The 13,453-nt window shown below is 38.5% G+C and overlaps 1 protein-coding gene across 1 annotated transcript in view; it reads left to right on the top strand.

Annotated features, from left to right (window-relative positions):
• chrm4a (cholinergic receptor, muscarinic 4a) overlaps positions 1-13,453 on the top strand; it is a 40,554-nt gene that overhangs the window by 21,164 nt on the left and 5,937 nt on the right. The window contains exons 2-6 of the mRNA XM_026363382.1: positions 8,125-8,723; positions 9,845-9,999; positions 11,084-11,285; positions 11,410-11,499; positions 12,998-13,267. Of these exons, the coding sequence (XP_026219167.1) occupies positions 8,253-8,723; positions 9,845-9,999; positions 11,084-11,285; positions 11,410-11,499; positions 12,998-13,267 (1,188 nt within the window). The 5' untranslated portion in view covers positions 8,125-8,252. The remainder of the gene's footprint in view (positions 1-8,124; positions 8,724-9,844; positions 10,000-11,083; positions 11,286-11,409; positions 11,500-12,997; positions 13,268-13,453) is intronic.

The raw sequence follows: 13,453 nt of genomic DNA, 5'->3' as shown, positions 1-13,453 counted from the left end.
GTCTAAACTGTCTGAGCGAAGAAATTGTGGGCTTGTCCAATGATCTTTTTGCAATTTTTGTGACCACCGGCATTACAGGGTACAGCTGGGCGCAATGTGCAAGACAGGTGAAATACATAATTACTGGGAGCAATGCTTTATGAGCAGATGGAGTTAGGGCTCCAAAAAGCAGCCAGTGAGGGAGAGACACTGAGGTCTTGGAGAGAGAGAAAGTTAATCACCATGAAAGATGGGAGGTTTAAGAGTTAACACATTAAAAATACACAACACTATTAATATAAATCATCATAAATACAGTATTTTGTCAAAGATTAACAAGCAGCTGATCTATATTGGTGCAGCAGCTGCTGGAATATCAGACTGGTGTTACTGTGGATCATTGAAGTTGCAGGACAGTTCGTTTAAACTCGTCTTCTCCCCTGCATATGTGAAAACAACCACGTATGTTGTTAAAGTGCAGTAAATAGATGAGTGCAAAAGCAACATATCAGCCACTATTTAAGGAACAAATATTAAAAGTCAAAGATTAAAACTAACGGATGCTCTCGGCCTGCAGTGTGTAAAGTCAGTAAGATGTTGGAGGGGTGGAGCTGATTGTGACAGGAAGGAAAAACAACTGAACTTTATCCAGTCAAACTATAGATTTGATTCTTTCTCCACTATCATTATCAGTATCCTTCGCACCGAGCTTCATCCATTCACTGTGGCTTGGAGTCTGTATATCATCATGGGCCAGGTGTTGTAGTAACAGGTTGGATCGGTTTGAAATTTATTAAGATATTAATGTTGGTCATAGCTTAGTTCAAGTTGAGCTTTGCCGGGGAGCGCAATCTAGACCCTTGTTAGATTTGTCTCTGGACTGTTTGTAAAACTATTTTCTGTAACCAAAACTGTAAGGGGTAAAACTGAATACTGAATACTTCAGAATCTCTTTAATGCGGCACTTGGATTTTTACGTTTCTTAAAAATATTTTTAAGGACCTGCTGGAGCTTCATGAGAACAGCTGCATTGCTCTGTAGGATTTTAGCTCTTAAACTTGGAATCTGTGAGTAAAGGCTTTTATGATCCATGTTTACAAGATTTTCCTTAATCTATACTGACTAATGTTGCTGTGTTGCTAAAATATAAATAATTAATGGCAGTTTAAGTGTGAGAAAGAGCCCACATTTCACACAACCTTTTAAATTTAATTCCAGTTGGTGTGCTCAGTCATCACACAGCATGATTTTGTTGGTATTATTTTATTAGGCTTTTTCATTCATATATTAATCACAAGTTACCACAAACAAAACAAGGCCACACTTGATTTTTTTTTTTTTTTTTTTTTCATTTTTGAAGAGTCTGCTTGTCAGTAGGTTTATGACAAAAGTAACTGACTTTATAAGTACTTTGTCAGTAGAAGCTCAGCTGATGAGCAGTGGATGTTCAACAGATGAGTAAGGGGGCAGTTAACTTCTATCTTGTCAATAAATACTGAGATCGTAATCAGATCACATTCAGATTAAAGGAAAACAAACACACTAGTAGGTAGATTATTTAATTTGGTTCATTATTTTATGAGAGCTTTACAAAATGTCTTATTTAATTATACTGGCAGAATAATTTGTAATTTGGACATAAACTCATGCTCATTTAGAGCACACACACGCGCACACACACACAAATACACATAAAATGAAAACAAATTGGGCCAATAATTGGGATAATAGCAAGAACTGGGCAATGGGTTTAGTGAGGGTTTGCTCTAGTCCACACTTTAAACAAAAAAACAACAGTGGTCCCACAGGGGCTTGTTTGCTGGAAAACTGTTAAACTCACTTCCTTCCCCAAGGATCATTTAGTATAACTTTCTCTTTCTGACCTTTTTTTCAAAATGTAACCTTCTACGGTATTTTTCTGTCAGCATTAATGTACAGTATAGATAATAATGAACAGTAACATAGCATCCACCAAATCCAAAGTAAAATCAGCTTTGCTGTTAGAGGATGTTAAAAACTAAAATTTGTATTGAATGTATTAAAATCTCCTTTGAATGCAATACAACGATCTTGTTCCTATTTTTGAGCATTCAGTTTGAAAGCAGGTCGTGCTGCTAATTGCAACCGATTTTCTGATGAAAAGCAGCAATATGTAAATGAAGAATGATAGAGATGAACATCTACAGTTGTATAATGAATAGACTTCCTATTTTAGATGAGTACTGTATGTTATTGGGGTGTGTTTATGCCCTTGTTAGAGAGAAATACAGTAAATGTTGCAACAGTGTGCTGGCTACGGTCTTGTTGTGTTCCTGTGTATAGAAGTGTGTGAGATGATGGTGATGAAATCAGTGGCAAAGTGCCTCTTATTCCCAGTGTTGTATATTTCGTAGAAGATCTAAGCCAGTTCTTCTGTGTGCATGGATGTGTCTATGGATCTGAATTGAAATATCAAGTTTTAATCTTTTTTATTTTTTAGAAAGAGTTGATTTAAAAGGAAATCTTGGTTGAGGAAAAGGAGAATGTTGTGTGCACATGCTCAGGTCACATTCAACAGACTAAAATCTTTAAACCTTGTTTATTATTGTGACAGTGACTATGAGGGCCACGTGCCCAAACATAACCAGCTGTATTTTTGCCTAAACCCAACCAAGTAGTTTTTGTTCTGTGATAGTTTGAGAGTTTGTCAAACAACGGCATCAAATTCTGCACTCTGATGTTTAGAGGTTGTACTTTAGTTCTTTTAGTTGAGTAGTAAAATATTTCTCCCTAACCCCACTGGGGTTCAAATCCCAGCTGTGGCTCCCATTAGGTTCACATCCTTAGGCAACACCTCCTTAGACTTACACTGCCTTTGCCTTGTACCTAGTATCTCACTTGTAAGTTGCTTTAGATAAAAACGTCTGCTAAATGACTAAATGTAAAATGTGAAAACCAGTTAACATATAAACATATTCCACACTTGTAGATCACATGAGGACACCTGAGCAGACTACACCTGCTATAGACTGCACAGTTGTGGACACTGTTAGATGCCTAGAAAGCTTTGGAAATTGGACTGAAGTGGAGCTAATATTATTTTGTCAGTGTGACATAAGGTTTGTTATTGAATTGATGTGTTTCTTGGTTTTTAGTTTTTTATCTATATGTTTACATTCAATTTTTATATTAAATTTTTCAGATGACAAAACAAACACAAACTATGGCAAGATCGACTGGAGTATTATGTAAACAGCATGTACTGTATCCAGAATTAGCTTCATTTGGCCCACATGAATGGTTTATAAAACATTTAGATGGCTCTGGCTGGCTTTTAGAACTAAATGGACCTAAAGTTATCCCATAATAGTCTGACCCAGCTCATGCTGAGGTTTGGTAAACTCTTGGACAAAGCAGCAGTAGTAGCAGGAAAGCTGAGGAAAGAACATTTACAAAAACACATTTTACATCATTACACAACATTTTAAATCATTCGTGGCAGCATGTCGTTTTGACACTTAAGCAAATCGTCTTTTGGAAATAACATGACCAAGATTCTTCACATCTGCATTTTTACAGCTTAGCTTTTAAGTTTTCAGCCTTGAGTGTCTCCAAAACTTCTGACAAACACTGTATATATAATACTGTGTATTTTTACTACCCAAATACCACAGCAGAGATCCAGTAGCTAGTGCTGTGCAACATGCTCTCCATGTGTTTGTTAAAAGTATTTTGGCTGAAAGGTATTCAGGTGAATTCAAATAGTCTAAATAGGGTGCTACAAACATTTTTTAACAGGTATCTCATTGTCCTTACTGGTTAGGACAACAGGCGTGTGCCCGACCCAGTATCCAGAGAGTCCTCAATTCGGAGAACAGCATCCATTGTCAGTCTTATGGTCAGAGAAAACAGATGCTTCAAGAACAATTCCTTGCAGCATTGGGTAGGCCCACACAAACAATATAGGTCAACAAATGAAGTATGGACCCTGTGTCTAATGTGTGTCTCCAGACAAGACACCGAGTCACCAAGATGTATAAAAAGACCCCAGCCATTGCAAGTCAGTACACTCCATGTGTTGATCTCTAGCCTGGTCCCAAGGCCAGTAAAATTGGGTTGCAACCAACTTGCCAAATCAAATGTACAGGCAGAGATCTGTGGCGCCACAAAACTAACATTGAGTTTGACTAGCACAATGCGTAATGGGCAACCTAATCAGACCAATGGAAATAGAAGGAGCCTAGTGAGGTAAAATCATAACTGACACAGTAGAAAGTTACTGCATTGAGGTGGAAAGAGTTAAATGAATAAATGGGTTGAAACGTTTCACTACTCATCCAGTTGACATGACTCAACTTGCAGAGAAATAGAAGGAAGTTTTTAAATTGAGGGGAGAATATGTGCATTAGTACTTAGGAACCCAGGGCTGGGAATGGAAAGCCCATTGCTTACATAGGGAGAATATAGGTTAACTGGAAACCCTGAAACAAGTGAAAGTCTAAAACACGAGTACGGACTGCCCACTTGGTCCTTTGCTGACCTTTTCTCCTCCTACACAACACTCTCTGGAGTTTATGGATGTTTGGATAGTTTGAGTAATGACTCTCAATGCAGCATACAATGTACAGTAGCAGAGCTTTTACCTGAGCTCTTACCTCACACATACTCACTGACTTTGAGAGGTAAGCAGATGTGTGAATAGTCTGGAGTCAGGTTAAAGAGATCCTCGTAGTGCTGGACTAGGTAATAGCTCATAGCAGGTGAGTTATGGGCACACTTAAAGTAGAAATGCCAGTGCTAAAGGGTACCATAGTTTGTTGGCAAAGAAGGAACTTTCTGTATTCCTGTTTTGTGCACAGCTAAGGACACAACTGAAGTACTGTGTTTCCTACAATCAGTCAGTCTCCACAGCATAAGCCAGGTCTTTAGTCACCTCTTTTTCTTTTTATATTTCACTCTTTTTGACTCAAGGCCCTTCTAGCTGCTTTTATGTAGCTTTTATTCTGCCTTCGTCTCCACTTGTAGCCTCTGTGCATTTAATGTCACTTTTAAATCTACACAAACTATTAGGCATTCCTAATCTAAGATTAAAATAAAAATAAAACAAAATCAAAGTGTTTCTTAATGTCACTGTCTTAAAAACAAAGCAAATTCAGTGCAACCAAAACAACATGATAAAAATTAATATCAGAAATCTCTCTTTGCCCCTGTTGAAGCTAAAAACCCACTGTTTGAATGTGGGAGGGTGGGCAACAGAGAGAATCGGATGATTTCTTCTCAGTTTTATACATGAATATCACCTAAAATGTGATTCAGTTTTCACAAAAGTACTGACACTAGATAAAGGGAACCCGGTAGACAAACAAGACAAGAACAATACAATTATTCATTTATTTATTGTGGAAAATGATACAATCTTAAATATGTGTGTGCTGAAATATGAATGTGAACCCCTAAGATTTTGTTTGATGAGGATATTACAGTGTCTGGTGTTTAAGTCAGTGGGATGACAATCAGACATGAGTACAGGAAGAAGAGGAATCTGGGTCTTTACTGATCTTGGGTAGTGATACTGAAAATTTGATCTTATTCATTTAATATAGCTTCAGGACTTTGGATTATGTTTTAAGTCATATTTATGCTGAAGTAAAGAACATTTGAACTGTGTTCACAACCGTTCAAGAGCCTCTGCACAAACTAGTCCCAGCCTGCCAGTGACTATTTATATGTCAATATAATGTCTGATGTCAGTACGCTCTGACTGCTTGACTTTTTAATATGACATGACATTCTTTATTGATCCCCTTGTTTGAGCAGCTGTAGTAGATGACGGCGCTTCTGTGGGGTGTCTCGTCCAAGGATACCTTGACATGTAGCCAGGAGGAATCGGGAGTTGAACCACACACAGTTGGCATTTGTGTATAATGACGTATTAACTGACTTATTAAAAATATTTGTATCCACCACGGACTGTAATCAGACTGAAACAAAAAGATCACATTTGAAGGTGATTCTCTGTGGAAACGTGTAAATACAATCCACACTCTTAAGAAGGAAACTGAAAGGACACATAACTTAACTAAACCTGTCCTTGGAGAGCCCATGAGAGCTTTGTCTGCTGCCTGGCTCCCAGCAGGTGGTCGACCCATGTAGCTCTTTCAGGTTGTTCCTGACCAGATACAGCCTCTACCAGTCACTCTCCGGTGAGCACACCTCCCAGGTCCAGTTCTAGGAGTGTGTCCAGCTTTCCCTAATCTGGGCAAGGTGACCAGTCCTCTCCTCTCTCAAATGTAACATCTTTATTCCTTTGCCTGGCCAACTTACTCAAGTCCCCTCTTTTACCCCTAAATTAGTATATGTGGATGGTTCCATCATGCTCATTATGCTTATTCTTTGTGAGTGGGCTAAAAGCAAATACTAATTGACAGTTTATTGTACTGAGCCTATCTAATGATGTGCATGATAAGAAGGGGTGTGTCTAGAGCAGCGTGTGCTAACCTAAAAAAACTGTGAAAATTTAGTGTGAATGTCATATTACGAACCTGAATTTGCCGCTAAAAGCCTTAAGAATTTCCCACAAAACTCATCAGTATGTTGAGAAACATGCTTGCAGAAATAATGTGAAATAATGACTGGAATTGCTGCTTTAATGTTTTAAAAATGAAGCTCCCCCGTTCCCCCTGCACTTCCTTTCATGGTTTCTTCGTTCTCTGGCATTTTTTTTTTCTCCAGCACTTAATACTGTACATCCCTTCAATGTTATCAGAGCCAGCCAGTCTCTATTAAATGAGTTTGAAAATCAACACAATAGTGTTGACTCAGGATTCTTTGAGAAAAGAACAATACATTGTATTTTTAAACCATGGCCTAAATGAATTTTGAAGCATAAGCTGGTTAAAGGGTATGTATTAATTTTCAGTATGCACTGTGCTTTGAAGTGTGTCCATACACAAACATAGTTAATGTACTAGAAAGGTTAGGCGTTTAATTTCAGCCATAGACTGGTTTATAACATTCTAGAAAAAGAAAATTGTTCCTGAAATAGTTTGTCATGATGTAAGCAAGTTCCTCATCAGTATGGAGTTACTGTAAGATTAACAAGTCCCCGATGGCACAGACAAAGATAGCACTGCCGACTGAGCACTGAAGACAGGTTGTCCTGAAACAAGCAGCAGCCCTGCAACTGATCATGAAGACTGGTTCTCATTCAGTAACAAATAATGTCTGCCCCAGAAACACTATACACAACATGCTGATAGCAAAGCTTTTTATATGTACAATCTTATTCTCTGGCAAACACAAGTTAGAGTATACAGGTTTGGGATGTATATTTCTGTCTGAACCTGACCCAAGCCCAACAGTGTGGTGGCCTGATAAGCATGATAAATTTCATATCCAAGCCTGACGTAATCTCGGCACAGTTCAGTTTGTCTGATATTTTCCAGTATCAATGTTTTTAAGACAAGGCAATTAAGAAACAATTGCGTTTGTTTTATTCTGACTTAGAGTAGGAATACCTAATAAATGGTGTAGATTTAAAAGTGACATTTACACACACAGGCTACATTTCTAAGTGGAGACAAAGGCAGAATAAAAGCAACATAAAAGCTGCTAGAAGGGCCTTGAAAGAGAGTCAAAAAGAGTGAAATATAAAATGAAAAAGAGTGACTAAAGACCTGGCTTAGGGACAGCTGTAGTAATATACTGCTGTGGAGACTGATTGTGGGAAATATACTGTAGTACTTTAGTTGTGTCCTTAGCTGTGCACAAAACATCCATCCTTTATTCTAACCATTAGTTGTCTTAAGGGTCATGGGAGTGCTGGAGCCTATTCCAGCTGTCATTGGCCGAGAGGTATGGTGCAACCTCTAAATAATATTTCCACTAGTGCACTTCTGGCATAAGACACGAGTCCAGGCCAGTGTTTTGACATATGCATGTTGTTGGCCTGCAACAGGTGTCATTGTCTCATGGTGCACGTCCAAAAACACACATAGGAAAAATGAATAATTAGTTTTTAAACATCTCATATAATGTTTTGTGTGTTTACTTCAAGGCTGTAAAATTCCCCTCCAATAAGTTATATCAGAGTTAGAATCACTACTGTAGAATAATGGAGATTTGTCTCTATGATGATAATTACCTTCTCTTGCTTTCTTCTTTCAGGGTCATCGTTCAACCAGTCAACTGACCTGTTCTCCAACGCCACATGCAATTTTTCCACCAATGATTCGACTTCCTGCTCTCTGGTGGACGATGGAGTGGGGGCAGGAAGTCCATACAAGGCTCTGGAGATGTTTTTTATTGCCTTGGTTACAGGATCTCTTAGCTTTGTGACTGTCACAGGAAATATTTTAGTCATGCTGTCCATCAAAGTAAACCGCCACCTACAAACTGTCAATAACTACTTCTTATTTTCATTAGCATGTGCGGACTTGATCATTGGTGTTTTCAGCATGAATCTGTACACAGTCTACATCATTGTTGGCTACTGGCCACTGGGGCCAGTGGTGTGTGACTTGTGGCTAGCTTTAGATTATGTGGTCTCAAACGCCTCAGTGATGAATTTATTGATCATCAGCTTCGATCGCTATTTCTGCGTGACCAAACCCCTCACGTATCCAACAAGAAGGACGACTAAGATGGCAGGGTTAATGATCGCAGCAGCATGGATCCTGTCATTCATCTTGTGGGCTCCTGCAATCCTGTTCTGGCAGTTCATCGTTGGACAGAGAACGGTGCCGCCTGGAGAGTGTTATATTCAGGTACAGTATGTGAAACTAATTCTTTATACAGATGAGAGAGAAGTACAGACACATTCACTGTCTGTCAAATAGTATAGGACAACTTCACCAACTTCATTTGCAAAGCTCTAGTTTGGGGATTACATTGATACATATTTTTCTGATTCTAACTGAAACACTTCTCCAGGTAGATTATGTCATGTTCAGGTGTTTTATTATGTTTTATAACATTTTATTTTACAAATCTTATTAAAGGGTAGACTGCAGGAATCTGTTGGTTTGTGACATTATAATCTTAATTTAGTGTTACAAGTTTTTTATTGTAATCTACCTTTCATCCCCCTGACTTACTCCCTGATATATACAGCGGCAAGAAAATATATCTGAACCTTTTAGAATTTTATGGTTTTCTGCATTTATTTGTCATAAAATGTGACCAGATCTTCATCTAACTTAAGAGTATTAACATATATAATGTGGCTACAGTAATAACACAAAACTTTTGATCTTTCATGTCATAAAAACCTCACAGTGTGAGTGGAAAAAGTATGTGAACTCTTTGGTCTTTGTGGACTGAAGAAACTATATTGAACTATTTGAAAAGAACCCACACTACATCTGGCATCAAAAGGTCACTGCATATCATTATAAAAAACATAATCTCAATCGTAAAGTATGGTGGAGGAAACATGATCATTTGGGCCTGCTTTGCTGCAACAGGGCCTGGCCAGCTTGCATCGATTGGGGGGAAGGTGAATTACCACGTATATGAATATCAATATCAAAACATTCTTCAGAATAACGTGAGAATGTCTGCACGCAACTGACACTCTGTAGGAGTTGAGTGAAGCTACAGGACAATGATCCAAAATACACAACAGAATGGCTTCACTAGCACTATGAGGTTTTAATGGTTGTTCTCAATTAAGACATGAAAGGGACACATTATATTTGTTAATAGTCAACAGATGAAGATCAGATCATGTTTTATGAAAAATTAATGCAGAAAATCACAAAATTCCAAAAGGTTCACACACTTTTTCTTGCCACTGTATATGTATGAATTAAATGTAATGCACCACCACTATGTACCCTCACAGATTTCTTCCTTTTTGTTGTTTTATATTCTTTTCTGTCCACAGTTCCTTTCTAACCCTGCAGTGACGTTTGGGACGGCGATAGCAGCATTCTATCTTCCTGTCATTATTATGACAGTCCTGTACATCCACATCTCCCTGGCCTCCCGGAGCAGAGTCTCAAAACACAAACCTGAGAAGAAGGAGAAGAAGGGAATAAAGTAAGAGCAACACAGGAATCAAATAAATGGAATTATACTCATTACTTGTGTTGTAATGGTTCTGACACCAGGACTGAAACCATGACACAAACATACTTGGCGTCTTATCACAGTTCTCGAATATGGGCTGTGATCCAGTCCAACACACTGCAATTCCTTTCCAGATTTTCCAAACCTCTTGTGTCTACCAGCTTCATGACGCCTGAAAATTAAATGCAGTATCCAATTTCTCATGTATATGCATTCAGGTACAGTAAAGGGTGTAGGTCATTAATGTGATGAGGTGTTAGCGTGTAGAGAGTGTAGCTCGTTTTGAAAGCCCTCAACCCCCAAAAAAACAAAACAAGGTGTGAACCAATCTGTTGATTTACACCTACCATTACAGTTAACTATGCTTTTGTGCTATATTATGCCAGTTGTGTTTGGAAAGTACAGTTATTGCATAAAATCAATAAGAGTAACAATGAACCATTTTAGTTTCTATTGGTTGAGCTCATTCTTCAAAAGGTTTGTTTTCTTCAACCTGAAGAAGTCATATTTTGTATAAACAGGTTTATACAAACCTGCGCAAACAGTATACCTTCCCAACTATTTTAACTATAAATATGAATAGTTAATGCAGCTGCCTATGTTGAGTGCTATATTCGCCACCCAATTAGTGTAGTGTTTTACATTTAACCATCACTCGCTTCATAAATGGTTGCAGTACACTATACAGGATACACTATACTGATTACCTACATTTGTCAGTCTTTTGCACTTTGCTACTTCCATGGGATTTGCTTGATCTCCTCTTAGCTAAAACTTGACAACATCCAGGGAAGATTTAAGTGTTCAACCACAAGAGTTAATAAGTGGGTCAGTAAACACAACCTAGCATCAGGTGCATGTTACTCAGGCTATTAAGATTAATTAATCATACACTATTTGCTGCGCAATTAATTTATTATTAATTTCCATTTGTGGATTAAAAAATGCACAGTTATGTTTACATTAACTACTAAATTACATTGGTTTTTTTTCCTGAGAAATTATTTGATGCAAACAAACATATGTTCTCACATTCCAATGCTTTCTTTCTCAGAACCCCAAGCTTGATGAAGAGTCACCTGTTAAAGCAGAACAATAACAATGAGACCAGTCCTCAGGCCAGTCCCCGGTCTACTCCCAAACTCAGTGTGGACTCAACTACCACGGCGCTGGAGGCTGTGAAGAACGGCAGAGTGGAGGAACCAAAACCTGCTCAGCTACATCCTCCAGCACAGCCCAGTCCTGCGCTCACACAGGCACTGACTCATAAACTATTAGCGACATAGCTTCTATTGGGTGGTGTTCATCCATGGGACAGCTTGACTGAACTGTGCTAATCAGTGTATTTCAGTTTCATTATGTGAATCTATCTTTTTCTAGGAGGAGAAAGAAAGCTCCAACGATTCGTCCACAGCTTTTATTCCTCCCACAGAACCAAAGGACAAAACCAACAATGAGACAATATCTGAGGTTAGTCTTTCGACTTTGGACCGTCTTTGAACTCATGTTTTTGCTAAAGATCAGTTGATATTTCTTATTTCAATTCAGTTTATTTATATAGTGACTCTTTACCAGAGAACCTATGGTAAATGTGGAGAAAGATGAATCTAGCTATTGTATGTGTGACGTGAGAGTCTGAGGACATGGTGGAGACAGACTAACCACAGCTCAACCACTTCTTTTCTCTACTGAAAAAACACTAAAAAAACACTTTGACCATCACTGCAAGCATATTTTAGCCATTTGAGAAAGTGTGAGCAATACCCCTGCTGTTTATACAGAGTTGTGTTTTGGCTGTTATCTGGCTTTTTAACGTCATCAGCAGCTTTGTGTGATAAATAGAAACTCATTCCACCATTAGAACGTGCTTAGCATCTTGTACTTGTCATAACAGTTGCTATAATAAGTAAGGTGGGGGTGGTATGTACATAGTATATACAAAACAGACCACCTAGTCACAGTTGCCATTGCAATAATGGAGTAACACAATGAACCAAGTTCTTGACTAGTCCTCTCATAAGAAACAGACCTGCACTTTTTGTCCCATTAAACTGCTGAATATGCTGAATAATTATTATTACATTTAGTTATCAGGCACAGAAACATTAATCTTATATATCTTTGGACCAGATTTAGCTGCAGTCGCAAGCAGTGAAAAGAGCCAATGTGACTCACTCAGCAGCCACAAAAACATTTCATGTTATCAGTGAAATACATTTGTGCTCTGATGGGAATTCAACGTTGTCACCTGGATATAATGAAATACTATTACATGTACACGTTCACATATGGAACTCTTGAACATCATTCTCAAATCTGCAGTTGTCAACTCTGTGCTTCGGTTAATGATTTCCTTGTTTTCAAACAGATCTCAAAAAATTCCCTGGGCGCTGTATGTGGCTGCCCGCTGCTCCCCCCAGGGGGATGGGTTAAATGCAGAGGACACATTTCATTGTAACATGTACATGTGACATATGACAAATAAAGACTTCTTCTTCTTTTTCTCCTTCTTCTTGAATTGAACACAGTCACAGAACAGCACCTCGCAAGAAATGCAGCATCTGGTGATGTCTGTGGATTCAAGACTTTATGCAATAATTTACTGCAAATGATTTGCATATAAGTATTAAAACTCCACGTATTACTGACCCACTAAAATGGGGGTCGGTCAGTAAAAAAATGTTTAATTCCTACATGGTTCATGCAATATTGATGTCTGCTGTTGATTTGGTGAGAGAAATAGTGGTCACAGAGCAAAAGACAAAGAGCACAGCGACATGTAGGTAGGTGGAGGGGAAAGAGTTTGTATTGTAAAGAAAGCTGTCAGATGAAATGTGATGACCAAATATTGAGAGATGTGACTATTGATAGATGAACAGTGACAATGGGAAACATAGAATAATCAGCTTCATGCATTTCTTAACAGCTCACTCTGACTTTAAAAGCGTCTTTCTTGGTTTTGTTACAGGTCGCAACTAATCCCAACCCAGTGGCCACGTCAACAAGCAATCCTATTGTGCCCAAGACCAACTCGTCCTCGAGGTGGTCCAAGATAAAGATTGTTACGAAGCAAACCGGGGATGAATGCATCACAGCTATAGAGATCGTCCCGCCTGTGGAGGGAGCTGAGAGGCATTCAATCCCCATCAGCCGTCCCAGAACTGTGGCAAGAAAGTTTGCAAGCATTGCTAGAAGTCAAGTGAAGAGAAAACGACAGATGGCTGCCAGAGAAAAGAAAGTATGTACATGTAACACTGCAGACATGATGCATACATGGATAAAGAATAGACAGTAGCATGCCGGTGTGTGTTTGATGTTGAATTGTAGTAAAAGAACACAAAGTCATACATGAGCATTGTTGGGCAGGTCACTTGAAAATTGTCTCATTACACAATACTCATTGAAAAACCAATGAAAGAAAATC

This window comes from Anabas testudineus, chromosome 2 (assembly GCF_900324465.2).
Source record: "Anabas testudineus chromosome 2, fAnaTes1.2, whole genome shotgun sequence".
NCBI lineage: Eukaryota > Metazoa > Chordata > Actinopteri > Anabantiformes > Anabantidae > Anabas > Anabas testudineus.
This window is presented reverse-complemented; position numbering and strand designations above follow the sequence as displayed.